Here is a 20,480-nt window from a genome sequence, read left to right as displayed (position 1 = left end):
TTGCATCTTAATGTTGCTTAATTATTTTAAAATGTTTGCGCTTGTCAGCAATTTACCTCCAAATTTGCTCTTCTATCTCCCTCTGACTGTTTGGGGATCTGCAGTATATTCCCAACAGTGTGGTTGCCCTTTTTCTTCCTCCGTTCAACTTGCATAACTTCATTTGATACGCCTTCTAAAATATCATCCCACCTGACAGATTTGTTTCTGTCTTTAACCAATGCAGCCTTCCCTTCTCTCCACTCTCCCCCTCTTAATTCCCCCCCTCTATCCCTGGAACTGGGACTGGCAACTTACTTTTCATTTCATTGATAGTTATGTTAGCATACTTGCACAGGTCTATCTGTGACCTCCATTTATTCACTAACTATAATATTGCCTTATTCACCAGACAACCTGTATTGAAGTATATACCTGTAAACAGCTCCTTTGTCTATTTTCTAGCCATATTTCCATGACTGTCCATAATCATTAATTTTGCTTCTAATATGTTTCTAACTTTGCTCCTCCTTCTGAATCTACATCCAGGTTCCCATCTCCCAGCCAACCTAGTTTGAATTCTTCCCACCAAGATATTGGTCACAGTCCCGTTGAGATCCAAACTGTCTCCTTGTGCTGGTTCCATCTCATTCAAAACTGGTCCCAATGCCCCAGGAATGTAAGCCTTCTCTCTTGCACCATTTCCCCAGCCATGCATTCAATTGCACTATCCTTATATTTTTGAACTTCCTAGAGCATGGCACCAATGGGTACTTTGCTGACTACTACCTTTTTGGTGTTCTGCATTTAATTATTTTTCTAGTTCCCTGAATTCTGCCCGCCCATGTCATTGGTGCCAACGTGAGCCATGAGCACTGACTGTTCACTCGCCCCCACAAATGTTCCGTGATGATGGAAAATTTCAGAAAACACATTATATGACAAAAGGTTATAGACAAATAGTTTGATAACCTCATTACAAGGATAACGTTGAAATTCGCTTGAGAAGCTTGTCACAAAATTGGCACCCGTCATTTAACGAGATGCGGTTAATTCTGGGTGAAGATTAAGTGTCAGACCCAAACATGAGGCAAGAACTGGATGCAAGTCTCTTATTACGATCCCAGATCCTAGAATGAACCTTGGCTCAAAAGACCAACTTTAAAAAAATATATATATATTTTTATTCTCTTCATTTTCCACTTTTTCACCAAATCTACAACAAACAAAAGATTACCACCGATAACGTATACAACAGCAATAGCCCAACTAGCATCCCCTTCAACATACAAACCCAAACAGCAGCCCTACATTCCAAATATAACAAAACCAAAAAAGACCACAAGAGAATCTATGGTCATCCCATACATAGTAAACAATATACACAAACCTCCCCCCCCCCCCCCCCCCCCCCACTAATGTTTGATGGCATCCAATTCTTGAAAGTGCAAGGCAAACCGTGCCCATGAATTCCCCCTCAACTCAAACATCACCACCTCGAGTGTCAAAAGTTCCAGCAGTTCCTCACACCAAGCCGCGGAGCAGGACCCACCTTTGGGCAATCAGTGAGACGAAGGCTAAGACATCTGCCCCGCACCCGCCTGCAGCCTGGGTTGGCCCGATACCCTGAAAATGTGCGCTGGTTCAAACCTCACATGTACCATCCCCAGGATTAACTTAAATGCTCCGTTCAATACCCTGCCAGCTTCGGGCAAACCAAAACATGTGAACATGGTTTGCAAGACTCCTTCCACAGCTCTCGCATACATCCTCCACCCCCTCAGTCGGCTCATCCTCACCCTCATGAGGTGAGCCCTATACACAACTTTATCAGCCCCAACCTCGTGCACGGGGTTGAGGCATTTACCCTCTGGAGTACCTCACATAACAGACCATCTTCCATAACCTCACCCAACTCTTCCTCCCACTTGGCTTTAATCCAAAGGACCAAAAGACTTTTTTAAATCAAATGGAGGAACAGAGTCAGAGGATCTCCAATTAACTTTAATAACAAAAAAAGTTAAACATGAAAAATTGGATTGTAATACACTAATCCTTTAATTTCTCTTCTCTCTCTCTCTCTCTCCCCCCTCCCCCAAAAGGAGAAAAAATTGGTTAACAATTGCACACAGGTTTTAAGATTGACTTGGGTGACACAGTTAAAGTACAATGGTCTCATCAACACACAATACTTTTTTAAAACACAAGATTGGCTGTGGTCAAACACACACTCCACTCTGAATCCAAGTTAGTCTGTGGATTTCCAAACTCTACTTCCAAAAAATATACTTTCAAATCTTCTCCCACAATTGTGCTTTCCATTAGTGGTTTGCATTCTGAAATCCAGACCACGTTTTCCAAGGGACTCTTCCAAAGAACAGAGCTTCTGCTCCACTTCTACCAGCAAATCTACTATTAGTGGATTTCTTTGTCTTGACTGACTTCCACTGTTACGACAAATTCTGATATCCAGCCAATACTGTCTTCCCAATTATTAAAAAAATTGGTTCTAATTTTTAGAATTACTTTGGAAACCTTTAGGATTAGTTTAGAAACTGTTAGAAACTAGCTTCTCACCAGCGAATTTCTTCTAGGCTTTGTCTGTGCTGCCCATGAACGTTATCCTGTTTCATTTCCAGGTTTCTAGAACCAGTTGCCCTTTAGTACCTCTGGAAATTGTTTTCTTGCATTGTACTGCTTTGAGAGCTGCTTTCTTGCTCTCTCCTACTGCCGATAGTTGTGCTGTGGAAGATGTTCCCCATCGGGTCATCTAGTTGCCAAGCAACTAGATAACCTTTCATGCCATAGCTCCCTCTATCACACTTGTAAATTACCCAATCCCCCACACCTATAAACAGCTTTGTCTAGCATGAATCTAACTAGAGGTTCCTTCCAAGCCCAGAACCATTATGAAAAAATGAAATGAAAATCGCTTATTGTCATGAGTAGGCTTCAATGAAGTTACTGTGAAAAGCCCCTAGTCGCCACATTCCGGCGCCTGTCCGGGGAGGCTGGTACGGGAATCGAACCGTGCTGCTGGCCTGCTTGATCTGCTTTAAAAGCCAGTGATTTAGCCAAGTGAGCTAAACCAGCCCCTGCAGACTCTGCACAGACAGTGACCCAAGCCGGGAATTGAATGTGGGACCCTGGCGCTGTGAAGCCACAGTGCTATCCACTTGTGCTACCATGCTGCCCGATTAAATTAAACCCACCTTAAAGTATACCTTATTTCTAATGTTTACCCATTCAAATATAAATCCTTTAAAACTACTACTGTTTTCCTAGCACTTGCCCAACATTCTGAAAATGAGAAGTTAGAAAAGTTTTTAGTAAGGTCTCTTCCTGAGATGGAAAAGCTCAGAAAATTGTGTTTGTACTCAGGCATAGCAAATCTCCACAGAGAATGTAATCACGTATTGGATATAAGTGAAGCATTCTCTTTCTTTTTCCCCATTCCCACTTCACTTTTCTGTGATATTATAGCAATACCACAGATTCCCTATAGAGCATTTCAGGGAACTGTTTCTGAAGAATATTATCATTGCCACAAGATATCAGGGTCCCAGATGTTTAAGTGCTTTGACAGAACCTAATATTGTATCTGGGTTCAAATCTCTTATGGACTGATGGGAACAACATTTCTCTCTGTAAGGAAGTCCAGGTGGAGTAATGATATTTACAGAATGAAAACTATCTCTCATCAATACAGTTTGGGGTATTCTCAGCTTGCGAGTTGGTGCACGTTTTGCAAAGCACAAGAAAAACTGAATCCACACCAACTGGGAGTGCTTATGCTTAATGCTGTCGAAAGTGTGCAATTCACCAGCATTAAGTATCCCTTACCTCGAACACCAGAAAAAAACAAGGCATCAGTCCCAGGCTGAAATCCGATATTGGCTCTGAGGAGATCACTGATCCAAACTTGTTTAAGAATAATGCTGCTCCATGGAAAGCACAATACGATTGCACTGCCTAGGCTTTGCATTGCTTATTGAATGTTGCACACGGCACCAGGTTGGAAGTAGGAAAGCAGTCATGAAACCTATCTCCTCTCTTTCAGAATCGCATGCATGAGAGCATGAAACTGTTTGACAGTATTTGCAACAACAAATGGTTCACAGACACTTCGATCATCCTCTTCCTCAACAAGAAGGACCTCTTTGAAGAGAAGATCACCAAGAGTCCCCTGACTATCTGCTTCCCTGAATACTCAGGTATGTACTCAAATGTATCTTTAATAAAAGAAAATATTGAATGTGTACAGCTGATTTGACCAACATTTGAAAGAGAACGTTTGGTTAGCGTGTCAGGTGTCACCATCCATCAAACTGTTGAAATCTGATCAAGCAGCACAATTGAGATGTTTATTCCCCTCTTTGCCTTTCAGAAACTTTTTTTTTTAAAATTTAGATTACCCAATTATTTTTCCAATTAAGGGGCAATTTAGAATAGCCAATCCACCTACTCTGCACATTTTTGGGTTGTGGGGGCGAAACCCACGCAGACACGGGGAGAATGTGCAAACTCCACACAGACAGTGACCCAGAGCCGGGATCGAACCTGGGACCTCAGCGCCGTGAGGCGGTTGTGCTAACCACTAGGCCACCGTGCTGCCCTGACTTTCAGAAACTGATTGATATTACTATTTTTAGCACTGTTTTTGTTTCAGATTTCAAATGTTCTGCATTCTTTTCATAGCGAAGCGTTCCTTTGTTCTGACTGGGCACACTTTTAAAAAAATCAAGCCATTGAGGCAGAGCGAAACTGATTTTGATTTTCTTCTCCTTTCAAAAGCAAATTTCCTCAGTGCACTCAGAGTAATTGTTAACGGTTCATTCTAAATGTATCAGGTTTTGCTGTATCCAGCTCACGCACGTCATCCTCTTTTACCGTTCGTTTCAATGTCAATTGTGTCAATTTTGAATCAGCTTTAAACAAGGTTCTACTTGTACTTACTTGCAGCTGGAGCTTGTTAATTAGTTAATTGCGTTAGGCCAGTTTTCAGAGGCTAGAGTCACAGCATAAATAGGAGCTAGTTGCAGTGCAGACTTTGTTTGCACTGAGTGCTGAGCTTGTGGCATTTGAGTGCTGCAGTGAGAGTTTGGTGACTGAGGGTGTGCTGAACTGGTTGCATTTGAGTGCTACAGTGAGAGTTTGGTGACTGAGGGTGTGCTGAACTGGTTGCATTTGAGTGCTACAGTGAGACTTTGGTGACTGAGGGAGTTAGGTGAGGAGGGAGTACGGTGCTCCTTACATTTCATTTCCTATATTTATCAAAGAGCGTGAAGGGAGCCAGGAGTTTAGAGTACAGCTGACTGGAAGCAGGGGCGGAGGTCCAGTTGGTCCACGGGGCAGCTAATTCTGTAAAGTAAGAGGGGATGGAGGCTAGGGCAGTTGCATGCTCCTCCTGTAGGATGTGGGTGGTGAGGGAAACCACTGGTGTCCCCGCTGACTATACCTGCGGGAAGTGCACCCAACTCCAGCTCCTCAGAGACCGTGTTAAGGTACTGGAGCTGGATGAACTTCGGATCATCCGGGAGGCAGAGGGGGTTATCGAGAAGAGTTACAGGGAGGTAGCCACACCAAAGGTACTGTACAAGAGTAGCTGGGTTACAGTCAGGGGAAAGAAAACTAACAGGCAGGCAGTGCAGGGATCCCTTGTGGCCGTTCCCCTTCAAAACAAGTGTACCATTTTGGATGCTGTTGGGGGGGATGACCTACCGGGGGAAGGCCCCAGCGGCTAGGTCTCTGGCACTGAGTCTGGCTCTGGGGCTCAGAAGGGAAGGGGGGAGCATAGAAAAGCAATAGTAATAGGAGATTCAATGGTTAGGGGAATAGATAGGAGATTCTGTGGTCGCGAGCGAGACTCCCGAAAGGTATGTTGCCTCCCGGGTGCCAGGGATGTCTCGGATCATGTCTTCAGGATCCTGAAGGGGGAGGGTGAGCAGCCAGAAGTCGTGGTGCACATTGGTACCAACGACGTAGGTAGGAAAAAGGGTGTGGAGGTAATAAACAAGTTTAGGGAGTTAGGCTGGAAGTTAAAGGCCAGGACAGACAGAGTTGTCATCTCTGGTTTGTTGCCGGTGCCACGTGATAGCGAGGCTAGGAATAGGGAGAGAGTGCAGTTGAACACGTGGCTGCAGGAATGGTGTAGGAGGGAGGGCTTCAGGTATTTGCATAATTGGAGCACATTCTGGGGAAGGTGGGACCTGTACAAGCAGGACGGGTTGCATCTGAACCAGAGGGGCACCAATATCCTGGGGGGGAGGTTTTCTAGTACTCTTCGGGAGGGTTTAAACTAATTTGGCAGGGGAATGGGAACCGGATCTGTAGTCCAGCAACTAAGGAAGCCGATATTCAGGACGCCAAAGCACGTAGTGATGCAGTGGGGAAGGTAACACTGACAAAGGAGAGTACTTGCAGGCAAGGAGATGGGTTGAAGTGTGTATACTTTAATGCAAGAAACATCAGGAATAAGGTGGGTGAACTTAAGGCATGGATCGGTACTTGGGACTACGATGTGGTGGCCATCACGGAAACTTGGATAGAAGAGGGGCAGAAATGGTTGTTGGAGGTCCCTGGTTATAGATGTTTCAATAAGATTAGGGAGGATGGTAAAAGAGGTGGGGGGTGGCATTGTTAATTAGAGATAGTATAACAGCTGCAGAAAGGCAGTTCGAGGGGGATCTGCCTACTGAGGTAATATGGGTTGAAGTCAGAAATAGGAAAGGAGCAGTCACCTTGTTGGGAGTTTTCTATAGGCCCCCCAATAGCAGCAGAGATGTGGAGGAACAGATTGGGAAACAGATTTTGGAACGGTGCAGAAGTCACAGGGTAATAGTCATGGGTGACTTCAACTTCCCAAACATTGAGTGGAAACTCTTTAGATCAAATAGTTTGGATGGGGTAGTGTTTGTGCAGTGTGTCCAGGAAGCTTTTCTAACACAGTGTGTAGATTGTTCGACCAGAGGGTAGGCCATATTGGATTTAGTACTTTGTAATGAACCAGGGCAGGTGATAGATTTGTTAGTGGGGGAGCATTTTGGAGGTAGTGACCATAATTCTGTGACTTTCACTTTAGTTATGGAGAGGGATAGGTGCGTGCAACAGGGCAAGGTTTATAATTGGGGGAAGGGTAAATACAATGCTGTCAGACAAGAATTGAAGTGCAGAAGTTGGGAACATAGGCTGTCAGGGAAGGACACTAGTGAAATGTGGAACTTGTTTAAGGAACAGGTACTGCGTGTCTTTGATATGTATGTCCCTGTCAGGCAGGGAAGAGATGGTCGAGTGAGGGAACCATGGTTGACAAGAGAGGTTGAATGTCTTGTTAAGAGGAAGAAGGAGACTTATGTAAGGCTGAAGAAACAAGGTTCAGACAGGGCGCTGGAGGGATACAAGATCGCCAGGAGGGAACTGAAGAAAGGGATTAGGAGAGCTAAGAGACGGCATGAAAAATCTTTGGCAGGTAGGATCAAGGAAAACCCCAAGGCCTTTTACACATATGTGAGAAATATGAGAATGACTAGAGCGAGGGTAGGTCCGATCAAGGACAGTAGCAGGAGATTGTGTATTGAGTCTGAAGAGATAGGAGAGGTCTTGAACAAGTATTTTTCTTCAGTATTTACAAACGAGAGAGGCCATATTGTTGGAGAGGACAGTGTGAAACAGACTGATAAGCTCGAGGAGATACTTGTCAGGAAGGAAGATGTGTTGCGCATTTTGAAAAACTTGAGGATAGACAAGTCCCCCGGGCCTGACGGGATATATCCAAGGATTCTATGGGAAGCAAGAAATGAAATTGCAGAGTCGTTGGCAATGATCTTTTCGTCCTCGCTGTCAACAGGGGTGGTACCAGAGGATTGGAGAGTGGCGAATGTCGTGCCCCTGTTCAAAAAAGGGAATAGGGATAACCCTGGGAATTACAGGCCAGTTAGTCTTACTTCGGTGGTAGGCAAAGTAATGGAAAGGGTACTGAGGGATAGGATTTCTGAGCATCTGGAAAGACACTGCTTGATTAGGGATAGTCAGCACGGATTTGTGAGGGGTAGGTCTTGCCTTACAAGTCTTATTGACTTCTTTGAGGAGGTGACCAAGCATGTGGATGTAGTGTACATGGATTTTAGTAAGGCATTTGATAATGTTCCCCATTGTAGGCTTGTGCAGAAAGTAAGGAGGCATGGGATAGTGGGAAATTTGGCCAGTTGGATAACAAACTGGCTAACCGATAGAAGACAGAGAGTGGTGGTGGATGGCAAATATTCAGCCTGGAGCCCAGTTATCAGTGGCGTACTGCAGGGATCAGTTCTGGGTCCTCTGCTGTTTGTGATTTTCATTAACAACTTGGATGAGGGAGTTGAAGGGTGGGTCAGTAAATTTGCAGATGATACGAAGATTGGTGGAGTTGTGGATAGTGAGGAGGGCTGTTGGCGGCTTCAAAGAGACATAGATAGAATGCAGAGCTGGGCTGAGAAGTGGCAGATGGAGTTTAACCCTGACAAGTGTGAGGTTGTCCATTTTGGAAGGACAAATATGAATGCGGAATACAGGGTTAACGGTAGGGTTCTTGGCAATGTGGAGGAGCAGAGAGATCTTGGGGTCTATGTTCATAGATCTTTGAAAGTTGCCACTTGAGTGGATAGAGCTGTGAAGAAGGCCTATGGTGTGCTAGCGTTCATTAGCAGAGGGATTGAATTTAAGAGCCGTGAGGTGATGATGCAGCTGTACAAAACCTTGGTCAGGCCACATTTGGAGTAGTGTGCAGTTCTGGTCGCCTCATTTTAGGAAGGATGTGGAAGCTTTGGAAAAGGTGCAAAGGAGATTTACCAGGATGTTGCCTGGAATGGAGAGTAGGTCATACGAGGAAAGGTTGAGGGTGCTAGGCCTTTTCTCATTAGAACGGAGAAGGATGAGGGGCAACTTGATAGAGGTTTATAAGATGATTAGGGGAATAGATAGAGTAGACAGTCAGAGACTTTTTCCCCGGGTGGAACACACCATTACAAGGGGACATAAATTTAAGATAAATGGTGGAAGATATAGAGGGGATGTCAGAGATAGGTTCTTTACCCAGAGAGTAGTGGGGGCATGGAATGCACTGCCTGTGGAAGTAGTTGAGTCGGAAACGTTAGGGACCTTCAAGCGGCTATTGGATAGGTACATGGATTAGGGTAGAATAATGGAGTGTAGGTTAACTTCTTAAGGGCAGCACGATAGCATTGTGGATAGCACAATTGCTTCACAGCTCCAGGGTCCCAAGTTCGATTTCGACTTGGGTCACTGCCTGTGTGGAGTCTGCACATCCTCCCCGTGACTGCGTGGGTTTCCTCCGGGTACTCCGGTTTCCTCCCACAGTCCAAAGATGTGCAGGTTGGGTGGATTGGCCATGATAAATTGTCCAAAATTCTATGATTAACCTAGGACAAAAGTTTGGCGCAACATCGTAGGCCGAAGGGCCTGTTCTGTGCTGTATTTCTCTATCTATCTATCAAGCACCGAAGTCTGTAAGCACAAATGGCATATAATCTAAAGAAAAGGTCAAATTTGAATAGAACCACTCCACAAATTCACAGTATATGTTTTTACAAAGTACGCTCAAATGACTTTAGGATTATTTTTATTTGAAGTGCTTAAATCCCCCTTTATCCGCAAATCCTGCATTCAGTTCTGGGTGCCAAATCTTAGGAATAATATATTGACCTTGGGAGGGGGGGTTGCAGTGCAGATTTAGTATAGTGATACCGAGGCTAAAAGAGTTCAATTATGAGGGCATTTCTTCATTCCATTGAATAAAGAAGAATAAGGGGTGATCTAATTTAGGTGTATAAAATAGTTCAAGGATTTGACAGGGTAGTTAGAGAGAAATTATTTCCTCAAGTGAGCAAGTCTATGTCAAAGGGCGGCATAACTTTAAATTCTGAGCTAGATCATTCAGGGGTGATGTCGCGAAGCACACTTTGACACAAAGTGGTGTAGAAATCTGAAATACTCACTTCAAATAGTTGCCAGGGATCAGTCAATTGAAAATGTCAAAGCTGTGATTGAGAGATTCTTGTTCGACATGGGTATTTGGGCTTTATGGGTAATGGAACCAAGTGGATTAATGGATTTACAGTACAAGTCGACCATGATCTAGCTGAATAACTAATCCTGTTCCCGTGTTCCTGTCTTTCCTCTTCGCCCTCTTTTGCCAGATGTAATTGGTGTTTCAGATGGTAATTTAGAAACCATGCAGTTTGTAATCTGATCACCATGAGTAGTTGGCAGCTTTATCAGCTCCAGTGCCCAGGCACACAAAGCATGAAGTATTTTATTACATTACTCCTGATGGCACACGTGGCTGTGCATTATTCTATTTAAAGTGTACAAACCTGTTCCTCCCTTCTCCTTCGAGATAAGAATAGTCCCAGGCGTTCATTGATTTCAAATTCCGAAATGCTGGCATCAGCCCAAATAAGTGTGCCATCTTTGGAACGCCAAGCTGTTGTGGGAGCTTGACTTCCGTGACTTTGAAATTGCCCTTTGTCTACTGCAGATGGCCCCTTAAGTAAAGGGGAAGTATAGTGCAGGAGATGGGTTGTACTTGCCGGAAGCTGGCCAGCTGCAGCATTGGTGTAACTGTGCTGAGGCTGTCAATGGCAAGCCGCAGTGAGACTTCTGATGGCTTTTGATGTCGTTTATGCAATTAGTCACTGAAACCATGTTAGCATTTACAGAAGCAAAGTGGTCTCCTTCAAGACAGCTGGGTGTGCTGTTTGGGCCCAGAATATGTGTATCCACATCCCAAGTCTACTTTTAACAAAACAAATGTTTTGTTTCTGTTATTCCATGTACAAATAAGCATCCTCCTCGACAGCTTTGACATAGCCTGTGAGCCATTCTATTTGTGTTTTATATTTCCCTTTCTGGGACGTAGGTGGGGGATCTGGGGAGGTGGGGGTCTCACCTCTCTCGTCTTGCTGTGCTCTGTTGCTTTTGAGGTATACTGCCACACTTATTTTGCTGCATGCAAGATTGATACGTAAATGCTGCTAAAGTATCCTGAGCGGCATTCTATCCCTTAGCATCCAGTTTACCCTTAATTTTATTTCTCCTGGTCTGCACACCACCTCCAGCTGAGAAGGGGATAATCTGTTTCCAGACTTTTACCGATGTTGATCTGAACCAACATGAAGACTACACACAAGAGACTGACCAACACCAACCATCTGCTTCACGCTGACGCATCCTCCGTACGGTGATGGCATTGTGCTTCGCAGAGCTGGAGTAGCCTGGAGTACTGACTAGAGCTGTGTCTGTCATTCAGTTGTCGAAGGTCTACTTAACGTGCTACTCAATCCCAGATAAAAATGATTTATGCTATGCTTGACATCTGGCTTGAAGCTCTTGTTAGGAGCTCAGGAACAGGGGTAGGTCGTTCAGCCCCTCAGCGTGTTCTGCCATTCAACTCGCAAGGTGCATTACGGCAGCTAGCGAAGGCTCCTTCTATGGCACTTCCAAAGTCGTGACCTCTACCACCCAGCAGAATACGGCTGAAGGCGCAAGGGAACACTGCCTCCTGAAAGTTGTCCACCAAGTCGCATATCACCCTGACTTGGAAATGTATAATTGTTCCTCAAGTCTGTATCGCTTGTTACCTTGGCTAACAAAAATCTACCAATCAAGCAATTTGATGAATTTTCAGTTGACCCACACGCCTCGGACCTTTTTCAGGGGGAGGGTTCCAGATTTCCTCTTTTCTTTAGATTACTCTTCAGAGTAGAATTGTTTGGGACCTGTACGAGAGGTAAATGGCTTTTGCGCTATGTTTATGGTTTCATGTATATTATTTATTTTGTTGTTACTATACCAAAAATACCTCAATAAAATGTTTATTAAAAAAAAGAATTGGGGACTTCCGGTGATGGCGGGCGGGAGGCGGCTGCGCAACGGAGGACTCCCGTTCGTGAACAGCATTTTCGGGGCTTTAAGCCCGGACCCAGGGTCCACGGAGGCGTCAAAGGTACGGAGAAGGCGCAGAGCAGGCACAGCTGAAGAAGATGTCACGGGTCAGTAAGAAAACGGTCGTTAAAAAAGGAGCTGAGGGCCCGTTGGGAAGTGGAGAGGTCACCGCGGGGTCACCAGGGAAAAAGGAGGCTGGAGCACCAGGGGAGGCCGCATTGCTTAAGGCTGAAGAAATAACCAAGGTGATGGCTGCAGAATTCGAAAGGCAGTTTACAAAACACTTGGAGGAGATGAGGGAAGTTTTGAGTGTGCTGGTGGAGGAGGCGATTTCCCCAGTGACGACAGCGGTGGCGAGTGCAGTGGCGGAGGTGCGGGCGCAAGGGGAGGTGCTGAAGGAAGTGGAGGAGACGGTGTTGCAGCACGGTGATCAACGTACCTCGATGGGGAAGGAGATGCGGAAGGTGATAGAGATTAACAAGGATCTGTGAGGAAAATTGGAGGACCTGGAAAACAGATCCAGGCGACAGAGTTTGAGGATTGTGGGGCTGCCCGAAGGAGTTGAAGGGCTGAGGCCGACGGAGTATTTTGCCGCTATGCTGGCGGAACTATTGGGGCAGGGGGAGGAACCCTACCGATATGAACTGGATCGGGCTCATCGGTCGGGAAGGCCTGTACCAAAGGCGAGTGAGTTGCCAAGGGTAGTGACTCTGTGCTTCCGTAGGTACAGTGTGAAGGAGAAGGTCCTGTGCTGGGCCAAGCAGAAGCGGGTGGTGCAGTGGGCTGGAGCTGGTATACGTGTATACCAGGGCTTTGCGGTGGAGCTGGCGAGGGGGCAAGCTGCCTTCAACCGGGTGAAGAGGGCACTGTACATTAGCAAGGTGCAGTGCGGCATTGTATATCCAGCGAAGCTGAGGGTGACTTATAAGCTCAAGGACTTTTATTTTGGAACGGCGGAAGCAGCGGAGGAGTTTGCGAAGGCAGAAGGACTGTGGCAGAACTGAGAAATTGAGAAATGGCCATGTGCCGATGTAACCTCCGGACTGTATTTTCTTCTTTTTTGTCTCTTTTTTTGTTTCACTGCGTGCGGGTGTACGGGCTAAAGGAGCCAATTTTGTATATATTTGGACAAGGGAAGTGATGGGACTTGCACTAGAAGTGAGGGCACTTTGGGGTGTAGGTGGATATGCGGGGTGTGTGTGCTAAAAGGGGAGTTCTGGGTTTTCCTAGGGCTGGGCAAGGGGGAAAGGGACCTGGGCGGGGGGGCCTCTGCGCTGGCTGGTTTAAACCGGCCAGTGAACGGGAGTGAGGTGGGGGGAGGGGCTGCGGCCATCGGAGCCTGGTAGAACAGGGTCCGAGTGGTCTAGCTGGGGTGGAAAGTTGGGGGGAAGGAACCGAGGTTGGGGGGAGGAGTTTTGCAAGAGGCAGTGGGTGGGAGGAGTGGGGGGGGAGGGGGCGGGGTTTACAACTCTTGTGTATCATGTATGGTACTCTTTCAGAGGTTGGATGGCGTTGAGTGTGTGTGTGTGTGTGGGGGGGAGGGGGGGGAAAAGAGAGCAGACTCTATGGTGACCATGGGCGGTCCCGGACTCCTTTCTCTTTTTCTCCTTTGTTTTTTGTTTCCACTGTGGGAGGGTTTGTTTTATTAGATGCATATATTGACTGGTGGGCCGTTGTTTGGGGTGGTGGGAGGATGGGATCGTTGTTATTGTTAAGGGGATTGATTTTGTATTTGTTACCGTTTGTGGGTGGGGTGTGAATTTTGGAGGAAAATGTGAAAATGGAGAACAAAATAAAAAAAAAAATTGCTGTCGAACCTGGTTAAAGATGTGCTGGGTAGCACAAGTGGATAGCACTGTGGCTTCACAGTGCCAGGGTCCCAGGTTCAATTCCCGGCTTGGGTCACTGTCTGTATGGAGTCTGCACATTCCCCCGGTGTCTGCGTGGGTTTCCTCCGGGTGCTCCGGTTTCCTCCCACAGTCCAATGACGTGCAGGTTAGGTGGATTGGCCATGCTAAATTGCACTTAGTGTCAAAAAAAAGGTTAGGAGGGGTTATTGGGTTACAGGGGTAGGGTGGAAGTGGTATATTAAGTGGGTTGGTCCAGACTCGATGGGCCGACTGGCCTCCTTCTGCATTCTATGTTCTGATGAAGGCAGCACCCCGTGTCTGCGTGGGTTTCACCCCCACAACCCAAAGATGTGCAGGTTAGCTGGATTGGCCACGCTAAATTGCCCCTAAATTGGGTACTCTAAATTTATTTTTAAAAATGATGGGCTGGTGGAAAAAATGCAGCGTTTTCTGTTTTCATTTCAGTTTTCCAGCATCTGCATATTTTGCTTTCATTAAAGATGGGCTGGGACTGTTTCATCATCGGTAGCCTTTTCACAAAGCATTCAGCAACTACATGACTGGTACAGTTTCCTTTCAGGCAGTATACACCACCTACTGCACAAATGGCACACAGCTGCTGTGGAATGTTCATATCGCTGGTGTCAGCGTTACCACAGCATGCACTCTGTAATTTTCATTCCTGATACATTCATCATTGTGTTCAATTTGCAATCGATATGGCTTCTAACTTGGGCTGGTTTCAATCCTGGCACTTTAATTAAGTCCATGACTGCGTGGTTTCTGATTTCGGAATTTTTACAGAGTTGGTTAAATTGCAGTCAGTTTTTTTTTTGTCCACATCCTGTTTTATAATGTCAACGGCTATTGAAAGCAAGCTTTCATTGATGTGAATCCTTGGTCTGAATTACTCAACAGAACCGCCTTAAAATTCTGACAATTAATTGAACTATTATTAAAGCTATAGTAAGGGGCACACGTTGGCGCTTCTGTGGAAGTGAAAGAGACTCTAGGATGGTGTGTTGCCTCCCCAGTGCCAGGGTCCAGGATGTCTTTAAACGAACACAGGAGATCCTGAAGGGGGAGGGTGAACTGGCAGAGGTCGTAGTACACATAGGTACTAACGACATAGGCAGGAAGAGTGACGAGGTCCTGCAGAAGGAGTTCAGGGAGTTAGGCAGTAAACTAAAAAGGAGGACCTCTCGGGCTGTAATCTCAGGATGACTCCCTGTGCTACATGCCAGTGAGGCTAGAAATAGGAGGATAGTGCAGCTAAACACGTGGCTAAACTAGTGGTGTAGGAGGGAGGGCTTCAGATTTTTGGACCATTGGGATCTCTTCCGGGACAGGAGGGACCTGCACAAGAAGGACGGGTTGCATCTAAACTGGAGGGGTACCAATATCCTCGTTGGGAGGTTTGCTAGTGTCACAGAGCCTTAGCTTAGAGCATGTCATAACTGAAGGGGAAATAGAGAACAAAAATAAGAGAACAACATCATCCTCAGGCAGAGCAAAAAAGGTGAAAAGTGTGAGAAGGCAGGTGGTCAATGCAGGATTGACGGTGTTGTACCTTAATTCGCGCAGAATACGGAACAAGGTAAATGAGCTGTTGCACACGTTGACATTGGCCGGTATGATGTGTGGGCACCACAGAGACGTGGCTGCAGGGGGATCAGGGCTGGGATCGAAATATCCAAGGATATGTGTCCTATCGAAAGGACAGGCAGATGGGCAAAGGGGGCGGGGTTGCATCGTTAGTAAGGAATTAATTTAAATCGATAGCAAGGAGCAATATAGGCTCAGAAGACATAGAATCTCTGTGGGTAGAGTTGAGGAATCGCAAAAGTAAAAAGACCATGATGAGAGTTATTTACATGCCCCCGAGCAGTCGTCAGGATGTGGGGCAGAAAATAAATCAGGAGATAGAGAAAGCATGTAAAAAAAAAAGGCAATATCACAATAATCATGGGGGACTTCAATATGCAGGTGGACTGGGAAAATCAGGTTGGTAGTCAATCCCAAGAAAATGAATTTCTGGAATGTTTAAGAGATGTTTTTTTGGAGCAGCTTGTGGTAGAGCCCACTAGGGAGCAGGCAATTCTGGATTTGGTGATGTATAATGAGGCAGACTTGATTAGGGATCTTAAGGTGAAGGAACCCTTAGGGAGCAGTGACCACAATATGATAGAATTTACCCTGCAGTTTCAGAGGGAGAAGCTGGAATCAGATGTAATGGAATTACAATTAAATAAGGGTAACTACAAAGACTCAAGGGAGGAGCTGGCCTGGGTTGATTTGAAAGGAGCCTAGCAGGGAAGACAGTGGAACAGCAATGGCAGGAGTTTTTGGAATTATTAAGGAGGCACAACAGAAATTCATCCCAAAGAGGAGGAAACATGCTAAGGAAACAAGGCATCCAAGGTTCACTAGATTAATTCCAGGGATGAGCAATTTGTTTTATGAAGAGAGATTTAGCAGTTCAGGCCTATATTCTCTCGAGTTCAGAAGAATGAGAGGAAATTTAATTGAGGTATATAAAATGATAAACGGTATTGACAAAGTAGATGTAGAGCGGATGTTTCATCTTGTGGGGCAATCTAGAACAAGAGGTCATAGTTTTAGGATAAGGGGTAGCAGATTTATAACAGATGAGGAGAAATTACTTCTCTCAAAGGGTCATAAATCTATGGAATTCACTGCCACAGACTGAATGAATGAAAATGAAAATTGCCTATTGTCATAAGTAGGCTTCAAATGAAGTTACTGTGAAAAGCCCGTAGTCGCCACATTCCGGCGCCTATTCGGGGAGGCTGGTATGGGAAGTGCAGTGGATATCAGGACTGTGAGTAAATCTAAAATAGACATTTTTAATTAGTAATGGTTTGAAGGGTATGAAGAACGGCCAGGAAAGTGGAGTTGAGGCCGAGAGGAGATCAGCCATGATTTTATTGAATGGTGGAGCGGGGGGCTGGAGGGGCTGATTTCCCTACTACTCCTAGTTCTTGTGTTCCTCCTATTAGTTACATCATCCTTACGTCACTCATATCCCATGACTGGATTATTTAAGTTTAAACACCATGGGCGGGATTCTCCAATAATGGGGCTATGTCCCCAAGCTGGTGTGAAAAGCGGCGCCAACCACTCCAGTGTCAACGGTCCTCAATAATGGGAGATGCTCCCCTTCCTAGGGGGCTAGGTCGGCGCCGGAGTGGACCCCGCAGCTCCAGCCTCCGCGGAACGGCCGGCATGATTCCGCGCATGCGTGGGGGTTCCCTTCTCCGCTCTGGCCCACTGTGGAGGCCCCCCCCCCCCGGGTCAGATCTCCCCCCCCTCCAGGGCAGGCCCCCGCAGACACACCTACCCGGGACCTGAATAACCCACATCGGCGGCCACTCGGCCCGTCGGGGCCCGGAGAATCGTCGGGGGGGCGTTTTCAACGGCCCCAGACCGGCGCGGCAGGAATTCCGCCTGCGCCCGAGAATTGCCAGGGGAGAATCGGGAAGCCGGTGGCGGGGCGCGATTCTCGCGTCACCCGCAGGATTCTCCAACCCAGCGCGGGGTCGGAGAATCCTGGCCCATGTCTCCGATTATTTACTCCCATGGGAACCTACTTTATATGAACAAAATTCCATCAGCCCAAACTTTTACGATGCTTTAATTATCCCTTATAACCAAAGTGTCTGTATTAAACCAGGACTTTTGAAAAATATTACTGCAGCAATCATACACACACAGTAACTCCGGCTTTGCTGCACCAAATACATATAATACAATATATATATGAAATTCCTACATTAATCACACTGCCCTTGATATAAAGGCAGCATCTAACCGGATATGGTATTAAGGAGCCCCAGCAAAATTAGAGTCATACTTAGCACAAAGGAAAATGGTTTAGGTTGTTGGAAGTCAATCGTCTCAGCCCCAGGAGATCACTGCAGGAGTTCCTCCGGAAATGTCCTCGGTCCAACCATCTTCAGCTGCTTCATCAATAACCCTCCTTCCATTGTAAGGTCAGAAGTGGGGATGTTCACTGATGACTGCACAGTGTTCATCACCATTCACTGAAAAAAATCCATGTGCAAATGCAACAAGTCCTTGACAATATCCAGGCTTGGGCTGACAAATGGCAAGGAACCTTTGTGCCACACAATTGCCGGGCAATGGCCATCTCCAACGAAAGAGAATCTAACCAGCACCCTTTGAGATTCAGTGGCATTACCATCACTGAGTCTCCCACTATCAATATCCTGGGGATTATCATTGACCAGAAACTGAACTGGACCAAATAAATACCGTGGCTACAAGAGCAGGTGAGAGGATAGGAGCCCTTTGGCAAGTAACCCATCTCCTGCCTGCCAAACGCTTGTCCAACATCGACAAGGCATAAGTCAGGAGTGTGATGGAATACTCACCACTTGCCTAGATTTTTTTTCTTTTTTAAAACAATGTTTTTTTTTCCATTTAACGGGCAATTTTAGTGTGGCCAATCCACCTACCCTGCACATCTTTGGGTTGTGGGGTTGAAACCCACGCAGACACGGGGAGAATGTGCAAACTCCACAAGGACAATGACCCAGGGCCGGCATTCAAACCCAGGTCCTCAGTGCCACAGTCCCAGTGCTAACCACTGCGCCACGTGCCACCCCTGCCACTTGCCTAGATGAGTGCAACACTAAATTCACTCAAGAAATAAATAGCAAGGGCAGCACGGTGGCACAGTGGTTAGCACTGCTGCCTCACGGCGCCGAGGTCCTAGGTTCGATCCCGGCTCTGGGTCACTGTCCGCGTGGAGTTTGCACATTCTCCCCGTGTTTGCATGGGTTGCACCCCCACAATGCAAAGATGTGCAGAGTAGGTGGATTGGCCACGCTAAATTGCTCCTTAATTGGAAAAAAATGAATTGGACACACTAAATTTATTTTTAGAAAGAAATAAATAGCAACCAGGGCAAAGCAGCCCACTTAATTAGTATCCCATTCGCAAACATTCACTCCCTCCACCATTGACATACATTGGCAGCCGTGTATGCCATCTCTAAGATTCACTGCAGGAACTCATCAATGCTCCTTGGGGGCAGCACGGTGGCCTAGTGGTTAGCACAGCTGCCTCACGGTGCTGAGGCCCCAGGTTCGATCCCGGCTCTGGGTCACTGTCCATGTGGAGTTTGCACATTCTCCCCATGTCTGCGTGGGTTTCGCCCCCACAACCCAAAAATGTGCAGAGTAGGTGGATTGGCCACACTAAATTGCCCCCTTAATTGGAAAAAATAATTGGATAATCTAAATTTAAAAAAAAAATAATAATCAAAGCTCCTTGGATTGCAATCTCCAAACCTATCAATGATACCGGCTAGAAGGACAAAAGCAGCAGATGCGTAGGAACACCTGGAAGTTCCTCTCCAAGTCACACAGCATCCTGACTTGGAAATGTATTGCCGTTCCTTCAGTGTCGCTGGATTAAAATCCTGGAACTCACTCCCTAACAGCACTGTAAGTGTATGTACGCCACATGGACTGCAAGAGTTTAGGAAGGCAATAAAGGGCAATGAGGTCAATAAATGCGTCCTAGCCAGCAACACTCCATGAATGAGTAAAAAACTGAAGAAAACTAATGATAGTGAGAATGGTTCAGCTTCCATTTTCTGTTTGACAGTTCAGAACACAGATAATTCATGTAAAGAGGATGCAAGAAAAGTTTTCTCGGAATGGAGCAGTGTTTGGCACTCATCAAACAGTTCCTGGTGTTGAAACAGGTCTCTGAGAATAGAGGCGAGTCTGTGATTACTTTGTGTATTACCCAGTTGGAAACAGCAGAAAGCTGAAGACAAGAAGGGCACAGGGTTGTGCTTTGGTCAAGACCCATGGCTGCTGTTTTTGTTTCCCTGTTTAAAGGGATTTGAGAAGGGAGTCTCTGGGGATTCTATCCGTCAGAATTGTCATGATCTACATCAGAGCATTTGTAGACGTGTACTTTGGCAGTATTGATCGTGTCCAGGGGCATTGCGGCTGCTTGTGAATGTGACTCGGCCAAAGCAAGTGAGAGACCCTTTATAGCGGAGGCCGAGTTAGAAAGACTGAGAGATTGCATATGTTCCCATATTTATGCAGGAAGTAATGAGGGCGCTTCTAACTATGTGAGGCCATTTGAAGTCAAATTGATATTTTTATTTGAGATATTCTTCACAATCGTGCTTACATTTTAGTTGGTTTGTCATAGTGAGGTTTTGTAAAAATGAAATCTATTGGCCTTGGGATAACCCCTTTCCTTTGAAGAATATACATCTCTATGGGGATCATAACTCATCAATTCACAGATGAGTCAGTATTGATATAGGTGGCTCAATATCAGTAAAACTAAATTCATTCTATTTGGCTTACAGGAAAACCTTCCACCTATCTCCCTGACTACTTGCTTAGACTGAATCTTCAAATGTCTGCAATGCAGAGGTTCCACAATCACTAGTTAAGACTCGAATGTTTAAGCTAATCCCCGCCACCAAAGATCTCATCAACGTTCTCAACACTGGAGGCTTTATTTCTTTGATGCTGACCTTAATGGCCAATCCAGCTCCATTTTTCAAACTACCGCATCCAGAACTCTGGCATGCAACTTTTAATCCTTATGAAGTCCTCCTTATTTATATCTCCGGTCCTTTACCTGTTGACTTCAATGTTGTCTTCTGGCTCTGCATGGTGTGTTCTTACAGCC

General features: G+C 45.9%; 1 protein-coding gene across 1 annotated transcript in view; it reads left to right on the top strand.

Annotated features, from left to right (window-relative positions):
• gnai2a (guanine nucleotide binding protein (G protein), alpha inhibiting activity polypeptide 2a) overlaps nt 1-20,480 on the top strand; it is a 249,281-nt gene that overhangs the window by 211,196 nt on the left and 17,605 nt on the right. Inside the window, exon 7 of the mRNA XM_038812350.1 lies at nt 4,040-4,193. Within this exon, the coding sequence (XP_038668278.1) occupies nt 4,040-4,193 (154 nt within the window). The remainder of the gene's footprint in view (nt 1-4,039; nt 4,194-20,480) is intronic.

This window comes from Scyliorhinus canicula, chromosome 11 (assembly GCF_902713615.1).
Source record: "Scyliorhinus canicula chromosome 11, sScyCan1.1, whole genome shotgun sequence".
Taxonomy (NCBI): Eukaryota; Metazoa; Chordata; class Chondrichthyes; order Carcharhiniformes; family Scyliorhinidae; genus Scyliorhinus; species Scyliorhinus canicula.
Note: the sequence above shows the minus strand (reverse complement) of the source record. Positions and strands in the feature narration are given on the sequence as shown.